Here is a 13495-nt window from a genome sequence, read left to right as displayed (position 1 = left end):
AAAAAAAAAAAAAAGAAATGAAATAATTTCTCAATTTGCATTTTTTTGTCCCTTGACGCCACAACAACAGTTAAAGAACATTTAGAATTCGCTAAAGAGTAACAGAGTACTCCTGAGTTCAATTTATAGTGGAGGGTCTTTCTTAAAACAAAATGGTTAAGAAAATTTTATGTGAACATGCTGTTAATTCTCCATACAATTCAGTGAAATTTGGGAGGTTAGTATAGGTTCAAAGGATATAATTGAAATGATTAAGGTTATTTATAAAAACTCAGGGTTTTGGTTTTTATTTTTTTGTTCAGTAGGCCATCTGTCTCTTTCCCTTTCTCTCTCTTTTTTTAAATTTCAGATGCATTTGAAAATGAGACGGCAAAGAAAGTTAAACTACAGAACATCTTGTCCCAGCTGCGAAAGTGTGTGGATCACCCATATTTGTTTGATGGTGAGGCAGTGCCTTTTCCCCCCACATTATTCTTTGGTAATGTTTCTGTGGCCAAATCATACCAAAATTCTTCGAAATAATTGCATATACCTTCTTTGTCTACTTTGTTTATTCTCAATTTCTCTGTATTGGTGTTAACTCATATATTGTTCATGTTCAGATATCTTTGGTTGTCCCAGTAATATCCCTTCTGGGTATGTTTTTCTTTTTTTTGTTAAATCCATGATCCAGTCCTAGACCCTGCAGACTCTGCATTGCATTTGCCATGTCTCTTTGTTCTTCTATAATCTAGAAACATTCTTCAGTGTTCCGCCCCCCTTTTTTTCTTTTATGACCTGAAGAGTCAAGACCAGTGGTTTTGTGGAATGCATGATAATCTAGGTTTTTAAAAATCATTTCTTCATGATTAGATTTCCCATTGTCTTGAACTGACTCAGTCAGCCTTTCCTCACCACTATTCCAGGTTCACTAATGATCTCCCTGTTGCCCAACCAATGGTTATTTGTTAGTTCACATTTCAGTTACCCTCTCAGAAGCCTTTGGCACAGTTGATCATTTCTTTCTTGAAGCACTTTCCTCCCTCAGCTTCTAGGGTATACTTTATCTTTTCCATCTGCTCCTTCTCAGTCTCCTTTGTTGCTTCCACTTCATCATACAGACCTCTGTAAATTTTCCCTTGAGCACTGCGTTAGCTGCATCCTAGGAATTTTGATGTGTGGTGTTTTTGTTTTTCTTCAGACTGGGGCTTTTTTGATTCCCTGATTGGTAGCCCTTGGAGCAGGCACTCCTGTGGCCACTGAGACTCTAGATAGGATCAGTACAGAGGGCTTGCTGCAGTCATTTTAAGGGAATCTCTGCCAAGTAGTGCTATGAACTGTTTAAAGATTGTACAAAATCTCAAGTAGGTGCGTATGAGAACTTTTTTAAGAGGAGGGGGTGTTGGGAACACATAGGTTTTGAAAGAAGCCCTCCAGGTTATTCTGACTGCCATCTTGACTTATTTTATACAGTGAGTCTCAAGATTTCAGTTTGGGTCTCCTTGACCTTTAGCATCTTCTTATGCCTCAGTTTCCTGCAGAGTGGTTTTATTCCTTAGATAGATGTTTATTAGGCTTGTTGGATGTGCCAGGCTCTGTAATTGGTGTTAAACAGGACTGAGGTCATCATGCAAACAACTACTTACATGAGGAGCTTTTGGCTTTTCTTCCTGTAGCCTAGCTATTGGCTTCTGCCCTTACTGAGGGCACATTACTGGGAGTGGTTTCTTTCTTTTCTAGGTGTGGAGCCGGAGCCTTTTGAAGTTGGAGACCACCTGATTGAGGCCAGTGGGAAGCTTCACCTGCTGGATAAGCTACTAGCATTCCTGTATTCTGGGTAGGTTCACATTTGCTGCTCTGAGCTAACGACTGTTAAGACCTGACTACTGAGGAACTCACTGAGTTGTTCAGGCCAATTCCAGTTTTCTTTTTTTTTCTTAATGCTGAATCAGGTTCTGCCTTCTCTGTGGCTACACTCCCACCCCATTCTATCCCACCCCACCTTATCCCTTCCACAATCATTCTTTCCTTTCCTGAATTTCTACAGCACTTTGATCCTAATCCAGCACTTGGCAATGTGCTGCCTTAATCTGCTGTCTGGTTAATTGGTGTATGTTTACCGTATCACTCCAACTATATATTGTTTGGCTCCACAAGGAGAGAGACAACACTGAGCATTCCTTTTATAGCTGCCTGCCTGTTCGTAACTTGCATTGAATTGACACATAATGAAGGCTCAGTAAACATTCATTTTTGTTAACCTGCGGGGTTTGATTTAAACTCAAGAGGAACTTGAAGGACTTTCTCAGAGATATGAGTTGCGCATTAGAAGACCAGGTTTAGAACCAGGCGCTGTGGCTCACGCCTGTAATCCCAGCACTTTGGGAGGCCTAGGTGGGTGGATCATGAGGTCAAGAGATCGAGACCATCTTAGCCAACATGGTGAAACCCCATCTCTACTAAAAATACAAAAATTAGCTGAGCATGGTGGCTTGTGCCTGTAGTCCCAGCTACTTGGGAGGCTGAGGCAGGAGAATCGCTTAAACCCGGGAGGCGGAGGTTGTAGTGAGCCAAGATCATGCCACTGCACTCCAGCCTGGTGACAGAGTGAGACATCATCTCAAAAAAAAAAAAAAAAAAAAGACCAAGTTTAGTTACTGTGCAGCAGCCGTGTCTTCAGCTTATGCCTAATCCTCCTAGTCACCAGAGTTCTGTCTTTCTAGAGGAGTCTAGGAAAAGCCCAGATTCCCATGGGTTTCAAAATTATCCCTTTGGGATGACTGTCTTAGGTATGGGCTGAACTAATATAAAACTTTGAATTTGGCAAAATTGCTGAACTTTAGGAATGTGCAAGTTAAATAATGTCTTACTGTATTTAATTGGTTCTCATATATCTGCTGTAAGTATGTTAGAGTTGGAAAAGGACCTATAAATGCCTTCTGGACAGTTTTTTATTTCACAGACCCAAAAAGGTTATATGACTTGCCCAAGGTTACACAGCCGCCAACAAATGGCAGAAATGAGATTAGAATTGAGGTTTTCAGGTTCAATGCTTTCTCTACCCATTTGGGGCTTGAATCTTGAAAGAGTTTCCCATAATTGTTCCTCTTACACTTGTTGCAAGCTCAGATTAAATGTTTTTATAATGAGAATGTTGTTTTGACAGTGCTGTGCTTCTTTGTTTATGCACATTTAAAATAACATCAAGTAACAAGGGACTCTGAGCCTGACTTTGTTCTTGACTTACTCCATCATTCTGCCTCCTCCTTTCTTCTCTCCTCTCACTATAGAAAAATTTTCTCGTGTATTATGGAAGATGAGACGTCACTTACCCCTTGCTTCTCTAAAGTAATGCTTCTCAGACTTTTCAACCTATATAGCTGTAGATGAGAGGATAGTAACTTGACACCCCCGACAGGGAAGAGTTGTAGATGACTAACCACAGCTTTCTTCAGAGTCTCCAGTTTTTCTTTCTTTTTTTTTTTTTTTTGCGCGTTTGAATTTTGCATTTTACTCTTCACATATCCGTATTCATTTTGCTACTAAAGTGAAAGCTTATATTTCTTTCCACTGAGCAAAGTGACATTCCAGAAAGAGGCACCTTGTTTATTCTAGGGCTTATATCCCCTGTTGCATTGACATGTCCCCTGGGAATAATCTCCACTCTAGTTTGAGGATGACTGCTCTGAGGGATACAGCAACCTGTGGAGGTGTACTCTCATAGAAAATATTTGGAGTTTCTGAGGCAGTCTATAAGTCATATGACATTTATGTTTCTAATTTGGTATTTATTTATAAACTTGTATTCTTTGGTAAATTTTGCCTGAGGGAAATTGACCTTAAATACCACTAGACTTGGCAGTGTTTCCTTTTCTTTTTCTTGCCAGGGGCCATCGGGTTTTACTTTTCTCCCAAATGACCCAGATGTTGGATATTCTCCAAGACTATATGGATTACAGAGGTGACACCTTTTGGCCACTACATTACCTAAGGCTCTGTTAGACTTAACAGTCCAGATAGGTTCATGAAGAATAATATGGGATATCAGAATATTACAAAGGAAAGCAGGGTGAGAACATTACTCAGAACCAAAAAATCAAAAGTAAGGCGAGAGGAGAGTGATACGTGAAGGCAGGGATGGACAGCAGAGAAGAGGCACGTGGGCAGAAGTAAACACCCACTTTCCCGTCAGTCACGTGGTTTAAAATTATGGACTGTAGAGCAAATGTTGTGGAAATGTTGTGTTTTTGAAAATGTATGATACAGTTTCGGTGACTAGAGCTTTTAGTCTCTTGTAACGTTCACCTCAACAGTTGGGCACTTATTCATGATCAGTGAAAAGGCGAATATTGAAATTATAGAGATACCAGATAAGCCAAGGGAAAAGTAAGAGCAACTTTTTCTATATAGACAGTAAAGAATGTTGGTTATTACCTGGGAAGTCTGTTTAATATGTAATAAGATTTGTGTGAGATGATGAGAAAAGCCTCTAATATGAGTTGATCTTGAGCCCAGTGTTGAATAAGTATCAGCTCCAGACCTTACAATTTAGAAAAGTAGTTCAGACCAGGTGTCTTGAGTTCCGCAGTGTACCTGGTCCAGCGGACACTTGCAGAAATGCCGTTGGCACATGCCACTGGCTATTGAGGGGCCCCCAGATGCACAGACAGCCTGAGCTTGTAGCTCCCCTTCCACACATGGATGCACGGAGACAGGTGGTGAACTCTAAAGCCTCTTTGAAAGGCAGATTGCTGGGCCGTTAGAAGGGCTCACTCACCTGCCTCCAAGCGCTTGTCTTCTGTTTGCATAAGAATTACATCTCAGCAAAATTGCAACTACCATACAGGATAGATGCTCAGGGTTGCTTGAGAATAGTCAAAACTGAGTATTAATTCCGTAAGTGCCAACAACTTCAACTACATGTACTTAAAAAATCCAGAGGAGTATGTTATGGTGAGTTCTTTTGTAAAATGATAATTGTCCCTGTTAGTTTAAATTTTTCCCATGGGATTTGCTTAAAGTAGGGTCGTGCCTGTATATGCAAAGGGACAAAATTGGCCTTGGGTTTTGGGCTTAATTTTTTATTCCCCAAAGACTACTTGAAAAGGGTTAAGCTTTCTGTTTTTCTTTCTCTCTGTAAAGGCTACAGCTATGAGCGTGTGGATGGTTCTGTGAGAGGAGAAGAGAGACACTTGGCCATTAAGAACTTTGGACAGCAGCCCATTTTCGTTTTTCTCCTGAGTACTAGGGCAGGTAGGCTGCAAAGGCATTGATGGAAACAGACAAATGAGGGATAATAGAGTAGTATTATATCCCAACTGTTAGTACACTTTTTTCCTTAATTCTCTGAAAGGTGAGGTTATTATTGAATGTAAAACAAGGTACTGGACTTCAAGCATGGTGCTCTTTTCTATCCACCCTGTCCAAACTGTCATCTCATCAAAGAAGCAAGGCTGAAACCTGGGGTTATTGGAAAGTAATTTTAATCTGCTTTGACCATTGACTTGGGAATGTCCTGAAAGGTTTCTGTAATTTTGTGGAATGTTTCATTTACATTCAGTGGAAGTAGCTCTTCTTCCCAACCGTGAATTTATCTGCTAGTTGTCCTTCCTCTGGACTATTCCTCTGGAATAGTGTTGAAAAGCTTAACAAAAATCTAGTTGTTTAAAAATGTGATTATGTTGAAACTACCAACTTTTTAGAATTATTTATGACATTGTCCATATATGACTTAAATAATGAATATTATGACATTTGTAATGCTTTACCAGTTACAGAGTGCTTTCATAATATGTTACATAATTTGAAATCACCTCTTGGAGATGAAATGATTCTCTAAGTCATTGTGGTGTCTGAGAAAAAAAAAAAGAGGCTAGCGCAGTGGCCCACGCCTGTAATCCCAGCACTTTGGGAGGCCGAGGTGGGTGGATCACTGGAAGTCGGGAGTTTGAGACCAGCCTGGCCAACACGGTGAAACCCCGTCTCTACTAAAAAAACATACAAAACTTAGCTGGATGTGGTGGTGTGTGCCTGTAATCCCAACCACTAGGGAGGCTGAGGCAAGAGAATCACTGGAATTCAGGAGGCGGAGGTTGCAGCGAGCCAAGATTGCACCACTGCACTCCAGCGTGGGTGACAGAATGAGACTGTATCTTAAAAATAAAATAAGAAATTATTCTCATGTCCTGGAGTAAGCTGACCTTAGTTTTGAACTCATAGGATCCTAGTTTCATTATCTTAGTTTTGTAGACATAAATCTGGATGGAGTACATGCAGTAACATGAAAGGGATGTGTGTCCACTATTAAAGACAGATTGATATTTTTCTAAAAAGAGAGTTCAGTCTTATTTAGAAAGCTTTATAAATGCCTAGTACTATAAGGGTATGTGAAAGAAGTGTTAGATACAATTTTTGATTATAAGGAGATTATTTCACCTGTGTTTATCTTGCTAATAAAATTAATAACATATTCATTTGGCCTCTGTCTTCCAAGATCATAGACTGCACACAGAATCTCAGCCATTTTCTTATGTGATCAGTTGCCTCGGGGTTAGTCTCAGGAGAAACTGAAAGAATCAGGCAGTGCATCATCACTGTCAGGAAGACAGTTTTATTTATGCTTTAATGATTTCATCATCTTCAGAGAGCAGCATTATGTCTGAAATGTCTAAAATTAGGAAAAAAGACATCTCTGCTTTTCAGTTAATCTCCTTGGAGGACTCAGAGTAGATCTTCTGGGGGCTGAAGCTGTCCTGGATATTAGCCTTTTCCAAACACTGACTGTTGTGTTTGCTATCACAGTTTTGCTGTAGTTTTGCAGTATTTTCATTTATTTAACAGGTTTCCTTCCAACTTTCAAGTATTTCTGTGATTGAATCATATTGCCACCAGATGGCAGTGATAGCTCATGTGTATGTTCCTATTCATGGATGTGGGTGTAGCTTATTTATAAAAATCTCACCCCTCAGTGAAGAAGAGCTGCACTTAGACAACATGAATTCAAGAAGATAATTTTATGGAACACATTTTAAAATGAAATAAGCGTTTGAAAAGTATTACAGTACAGTGGATAAAAGCATGGGCTCTGGACCCAGACTGCAAGGGAATGAATCCTGGCTCTTTCACCTTGTAGCCTTGCAACTTCAGAGAAGTCCCTTACCCTCCCTTTCAACATCTAAAAAGTGGGGATAATCGTAGCAACTACTCAACTTCCCGACAGAGTTGTTGTGAGGGTTAAAGGAGTTAATATAGAGAGAGTGCTTAGAATAATGCCTGGCAAGTAGTAAGCATAGCATAAGTGACATTATCATTATTATTAGGTATAATTTAGCATCTCTCAGTAATCGGTCATGATTACCTCCTTGTTCCAACTTCAATTTGATATGAAGACTTTAATTAGAATATTCCTCCCTGATTTGTCTGGAGATCCAGCTTATGGTCAGTAGTCCTTCTCAAGAGTTAGTCCTTAATTTAGGTTCATAGAACAAGCCCTTTCGGACTTGCTTGTTTCAGCAACAAGCTCTAACAACCCTGGCAAGAGGGAGTCTGTTTTGTACTTGTTTTCACATTAATCAAAGAGAAGGCTGCAATTTACCTTCATGGTTCTCTTAATTAATTCCTGTAACTCAAGGTACCTCCTCAGCTCTCTTCCTGCAGTACTGAAGAAAGACCAGCAAGTTGTTCCATGGAGTGTTCTTGTCTTGCTCTTGGTTTTGTTACTTTCTCTTTGATTAATGTGGAAACAAGCACAAAAAAGACTCACTGGAGTTTTCCCTAATCAGAGGGAGGTGGTTTCCCACTCTGCTCGTGAGGATAATATCATCCCCTCTTCTCATTAACTTTTTATCAGAGATCTTTCTTCCTAGTTGTAACTTGCAAGAGACATTTGGTGCTCTTCTCTTGACAGTGCACACTGGAGACCTCTCATATTTAGATCTGTTTTCTGAAAGAGCATGTGTCCTTTTCCTCAGACTACTCTAATCAAAACCTAATCAAGGTTTTTAAGCAGAAGAGATAAAGTGGCTCCATGGCACTGATTTAAGTATCCACTTTTGCCACTTGCCCCTGCTCTGCTCATTCTGTTTCATTCAGTCATAAAAATTTTCCCTTCAGGCAATAAGAGGTCAGGTAGCACTTCTCACTGCTAGAACAGGGCTCTGGAGTTGGGGGTGTGGGTCCATTTGGAGGATGAAGCCAATTGTTTTGACTGATTTCAGTTTATCAGTCTGACCCACTCTAGTCTTATGCTTATTTTCTAGCTCCTCGTCTGTGTGCTGCTGATTACGTTCCTTTTTGCATTGTTTTCAGGTGGAGTTGGCATGAACTTAACAGCGGCAGATACTGTGATTTTTGTTGACAGTGACTTTAATCCTCAGAATGACTTGCAAGCAGCTGCCAGGGCTCATCGAATTGGCCAAAACAAGTAAGTGATTTTTTTTCTGCTTCCTTGGCTTGCCCAGCAGCAGTTCCGGGTTGTGAGAAAGGTGAAGAATATAGTCCTGGCGACAGGTTTTAGCTGTCTGTGCTATTGACTCCTAGGGTAGTATTGGGTGGGTCACATTATCAGTCCAGACTGACTTTATGGGAAAGAGCAAAATCAAACCGTGAAAGGATTAGAAGGAAACTTTAGAAGTCATTTAACTCATCCTTCTTGAGTTAGGTCTAACGCAGTTAAAAAATGGGGTTATGGGGCTATGGAGCTAAGCTAAAAAATAAAAAATAGATGTTACCCTTTGAGGATAATTTGATCTTCCAGAGATTTTCCTTGGCCACACATAAGGAATCCCAGTCATGGTTACCCCATCATTCTTTCCTTGACTCTCTTGAAATGGTTCAGAGAGAATTTCAGGCAAGTTCCTCTAACAAGTGCTCAGGTCCAAATGAACCAATCTCCCTTTCATTGTACCCTGAATATGGTATTTGGTTTTGTTTGCTTTTAGATTTATTTACCTTGCATACTTTTGCCCAGCTTTGCAGACCTTTATAGCACACTACCCTCATTTGAATTATGTCCAGGTCTGTTAAAGTTATTCGACTGATTGGCCGAGACACTGTGGAAGAAATAGTGTATAGGAAAGCAGCCTCCAAACTGCAGCTCACCAACATGATCATAGAAGGAGGCCATTTTACTCTGGGAGCCCAGAAACCCTCTGCTGATGCTGACTTCCAGGTATGATATGATATATTGTTCTTCACTTTGGAATATGCCAGTACCCTTTGTAGAGAAGAATGTAAATGAAAAGAACCAGCACTCATCAGCCACTCTCCCCAGCTACACATTTGTTCCTTGGCCTTCCTCACAGCTGCCACAGTGCTGGCTGTGTGCAGGGTCTGTAGGAACTAAGAATTCAGATCCAAGCCTCATCACTTCTTGGCTGGGTTTGAGCAGCTTTCTTAGCCTCTTAGATCTACTCTTTTTGCATTTCTAAAAATAAAGACACCACGGGTTACATCAGAGGGCTATTAAGAGAATTAGTTAAAATAAAGAACTCAGCATAGTCAATAACAATTAACTCTGTACTTCCTTCTTAATCCCAGACCCTTTGATCAGTGACTTACATTACTTCATACTCAAAAGAGGGCGAACGAGATCAGGAATTCAAAATTGTGCCATAGAAAAAAATGGGTGAAAGAACTAGAGGTAATTTGCTTAAAGAAGGGAATACTGGATGGGAGACAGACACTGGATTGGAAAATTTTAGAGCTCTCTTTTGGAAGAGGACTTCGAGTTATTCTGTAGCAGCCCTTGGGTTAAAATTAGAACTCATAATATTTCCTGGATCCTTTGTTTTTGCCCTAAGGATGAGGGGCTGGATGCAAAGAAACCAACTCCCAGGATACTAGAAAGATGCAGGTATGAAGGGAGTAATAAATGTCTGTCAAGGGCAGCATCAGTGGGAGAGTCTGGTGTGAGAAACATTGCAAAAGAAGGAAGGACAGGAGTTGGCTACTGTTTAGAGGTGGGTCTCAACAGTAGGGAGATAGAAAACTCAAAGATGTCTGTGAGGTTTTAAGCCCCTATGATGAGGAGAGTAGAAAGGAAAATAGGAGGTAGGGCAGAGTTTTAGGAAGATAAAGATAATTTAGGCTTTAGTCAGAGTATGCAGTAACAATACAATATAAACATAAACTATTGTTAGAGGCAGACTCAGACAAAAGGAAATAATTTTATTTGCAAAAGTTTGCAAGATAGACTAGGCTTGGAAAGGACTAGACTATCAAAAAATATAAGTGTTTAAGAGAGAAAAAAATTACACAATATTAGAAGCAGTTAGTAAGTTTGTAATTAGTCTGAGCATGGGTTTAAAAACAGCACTTTTCTCACATGGTTACCATATCTGCAAAGGCCAATGCATATCTCTACATATCAGTGTTGCAAAAGTCAGGGATCCTGTTGTTTTTGTTAGGGAGTCAGTAATTACAGGAAAGGCTCAAGGTTTTATTAATTTTGGGACTAGAACTAGAAAGAGTAACTCTGGGTTTTATTTATTTGTTCTTTGTTTATCTTAGGGGGTAAGTGTGACTTTTTTCTTTTTCTGACTTTCCTTTTGTTGCTGACTCCATGTCACATGCATGCTTAATTAACCATAATGGTGATAGGGCAGGCTGTACGTTTTGTTTTCACATTGTCTAAGAGACAATTGCAAATGTGAGATGAAAGCTTGAGAGAGAGGTAGAGGTATGCTGTAGATACCCTTAAATGCAGTTTTCCACAGAACAGTTCTTCATAGAACCTTAAGAGAGAGAAGGGCACTGCTGGGCATGGTGAAGGGATAAATGACAGAGCCTCAGAAGGCCCACATTCTCTTGTTAGGGGGAGGAAGGATGTCTTAGGTTGTTTGCACTCTCCCAATGGAGGGAGCTCCAGGGGTCCAGTGCGGGGTATCTTGTGATGTGGGCTGCTGGACACATCACTGTGAAAGGTGTAGACATACTTCCACCCCATGGGGCCACATACTAGTGGGAACATGGACTGTTGGCTGAGAGGGACTCTATTGGACTTATTGCCCAGCTCATGGTTGTCGGAAAGTTACTTTCTGACTCTAATGTCTGATTTATCTCTTCCCCAAGCAGATGCTATGAGTTATTTGTGGTTGCCAAAAGCAAAGGTAATAACCCGATGCCCTTGTCTAGAAGGAAAGCAGGGGATTTTTTTTTTTTTTGCAACGGAGTCTTGCTCTGTCTCCAGGCTGGAGTACAGTGGCGCGATCTCAGCTCACTGCAACCTCCGCCTCCCAGGTTCAAGCAGTTCTGCCTCAGCCTCCTGAATAGCTGGGACTACAGGCATGCACCACCACACCTAGCTAATTTTTGCATTTTTAGTAGAGACGGGGTTTCACCATGTTGGCCAGAATGGTCTTGATCTCCTGACCTCGTGATCCGTCCGCCTTGGCCTCCCAAAGTGCTGGGATTACAGGCATGAGCCACTGTGCCTGGCGGAATTTTTTTTTTTTTTAAATACCAGAAAACCAAAAATAAAAGATGTGGTTCTGATTTGGTAAATCTAAGCAGTAGGTGTGGAGTTCTGAAGTCCTGAAAGAAGGAAACAGGTTTTTTATCCTGGAGGGAGGACACAGTAGAAACAGGCAGGCAGATGCAGGTATAGTGAACACTTATTGGATGCTGTGTGCTGAGTGTTGTCTGAAGTGCTCTTTTCCAGTTGTTTCAGAATAAGAATAATAGCAGGATGAGATAGACACTATCTTTATCCCCATCTTAAGTAATTTGCCCAAGGTTATTCAGATTTAGGATTCCTATCCAAGCACTCTCTAACCTCCGAGCACATGCCCTTAATTACTGTAATATACAGCTTCTCATAAAAACACATGTAATTTCCTTAATGACTAAGACACATTGCAAGTGAGCAATAATAAGGGAGAGCCAGGAGGTGAGCATAAGTACAAGGGGGTTGAAGGGAGAGTCCCAGTATGGACTAATTCTTACCATAAATAGTTGACTTCCTACTATTCTTGGTACCAGCTGCCAAAGCCAGTCATCCTGGTTATGTATATGGAGGGTAAATATAAATACATCTAGGTACATTCATACTTAAGTGAGCTGTCTATTTTTTCAAGCTATTACAGAATACCTTAAGATTTCCAAGTTACTCACAAAATAGACGATCTAGAGATAATTAACCCAGTCTAAAAGGGCAAGATGAGAACAAGGGCCCAAGGTTGGAATCCACCTTGGGTCAGGATCTCAGAGTTAGTACTTAGGGAGGTGCAAAGTTGGAAGTAGCAAGTGAAAGCCAGGAAAAATGATCTGTGCTTTCTGTGTGGTTCCTATAGCCGTAGGCAATAGGCTGACAGTACTCCAGAGAGGGACGAGAGAAGAGAAGCAGGATAGTGCAATGCCAGAGGAACATCCAGAAAAATTCAAACAGAGACAAGGCCTTCGAGTCTGGTGGTCAGAAGTTGTTACTGGTCTTTGCCAAGGTGTTTTCCATAGACCACTGCGTTAGGAAAACAAATTGCCAAAGAAAAGGAGTCAGTTCATGGTAGAGGTAAAGTTCCCAGTGTAACCTTCCCTTTCTAAGGAGTCTGGCAGTGGAGAGGTTGGAAAGTAGCTAACAGGGTCTCTGACCTCAAGTGGCTGCTGGGAATGCTTATGAAAAAGAATCAGTGAGAGGTGCTGTAGAAAATGCAGGAAATTACTGTTATTCTTCAAAAAAAATTGGAGGCTTATATATATATTTTTGTTTTTATGCAGAATTGTCAAAGTCAGTACCTCCGATAATCATTTATCACCTCTCTGCTTACCCATCCTCCAACTATGAAATGTCCCTGGCTGCTACCATCTATGATGGGGACAGCAGAAAGGCTGCCTGTTCATAGAAGGACTGTGCCTGGTGTCGTTAATCCACTTAGCCAATCACTGATATCCTAATGTTTCTTTTCATGAGAACTTACTGGACTTTTTTGTTTCCTCTATTCAAGTTGAGTGAGATACTCAAATTCGGTTTGGATAAACTGCTTGCCTCTGAGGGGAGTACCATGGATGAAATAGACCTGGAGACCATTCTGGGAGAAACAAAAGATGGCCAGTGGGTCTCTGATGCCTTGCCTGCAGCAGAAGGAGGGATAAGAGAGCAAGAGGAAGGAAGTAAGTCGGAGGTTAGAGCAGAGCAAATGGCACAACCACCCCAAGCTAGAGCTCACGTCCCCATGGAAAGTTTTGGATGCTGCTCTCTGGGACATCTTTTTTCTACCCTACCCTATTGTCAACACTGTTTAAGACTTGCTTGATGCAAGAACTGTACCCAGACTAAGTGGAAATTTGTGTAGCTCTACCCTTGTAGCTGAACTGTGAACCAAAATCATAGTATTAATGTTTATGATAGTATCAATCTTAAGGCTTTGAATTTGTTGCTCTCCTCCCTTGGTTGCAAGCATCTTCTCCTTTGTTTATTAGTAAAGCCTCTACCATGCTTGGTATGATGCTCTGCACATAGTCATTCCTCTTCTAAGCAGGAGAATTACTTGTTTGTTACATTGCAGCTTACACTGAGCATTTA

At 40.8% G+C, this 13495-nt stretch overlaps 1 protein-coding gene across 7 annotated transcripts in view; it reads left to right on the top strand.

Moving 5' to 3' along the window:
* Nucleotides 1-13495, top strand: part of CHD1L (chromodomain helicase DNA binding protein 1-like) — a 54252-nt gene that overhangs the window by 25598 nt on the left and 15159 nt on the right. For all 7 annotated transcript variants that reach the window (XM_011951256.1, XM_011951261.1, XM_011951259.1 and 4 more), the window contains 7 exons: nucleotides 350-442; nucleotides 1720-1816; nucleotides 3867-3940; nucleotides 5122-5232; nucleotides 8287-8401; nucleotides 8995-9148; nucleotides 12918-13083. In XM_011951256.1, the coding sequence (XP_011806646.1) occupies nucleotides 350-442; nucleotides 1720-1816; nucleotides 3867-3940; nucleotides 5122-5232; nucleotides 8287-8401; nucleotides 8995-9148; nucleotides 12918-13083 (810 nt within the window). The remainder of the gene's footprint in view (nucleotides 1-349; nucleotides 443-1719; nucleotides 1817-3866; nucleotides 3941-5121; nucleotides 5233-8286; nucleotides 8402-8994; nucleotides 9149-12917; nucleotides 13084-13495) is intronic.

This window comes from Colobus angolensis, unplaced genomic scaffold (assembly GCF_000951035.1).
Source record: "Colobus angolensis palliatus isolate OR3802 unplaced genomic scaffold, Cang.pa_1.0 Scaffold317, whole genome shotgun sequence".
In the NCBI taxonomy this organism is placed as follows: domain Eukaryota; kingdom Metazoa; phylum Chordata; class Mammalia; order Primates; family Cercopithecidae; genus Colobus; species Colobus angolensis.
Note: the sequence above shows the minus strand (reverse complement) of the source record. Positions and strands in the feature narration are given on the sequence as shown.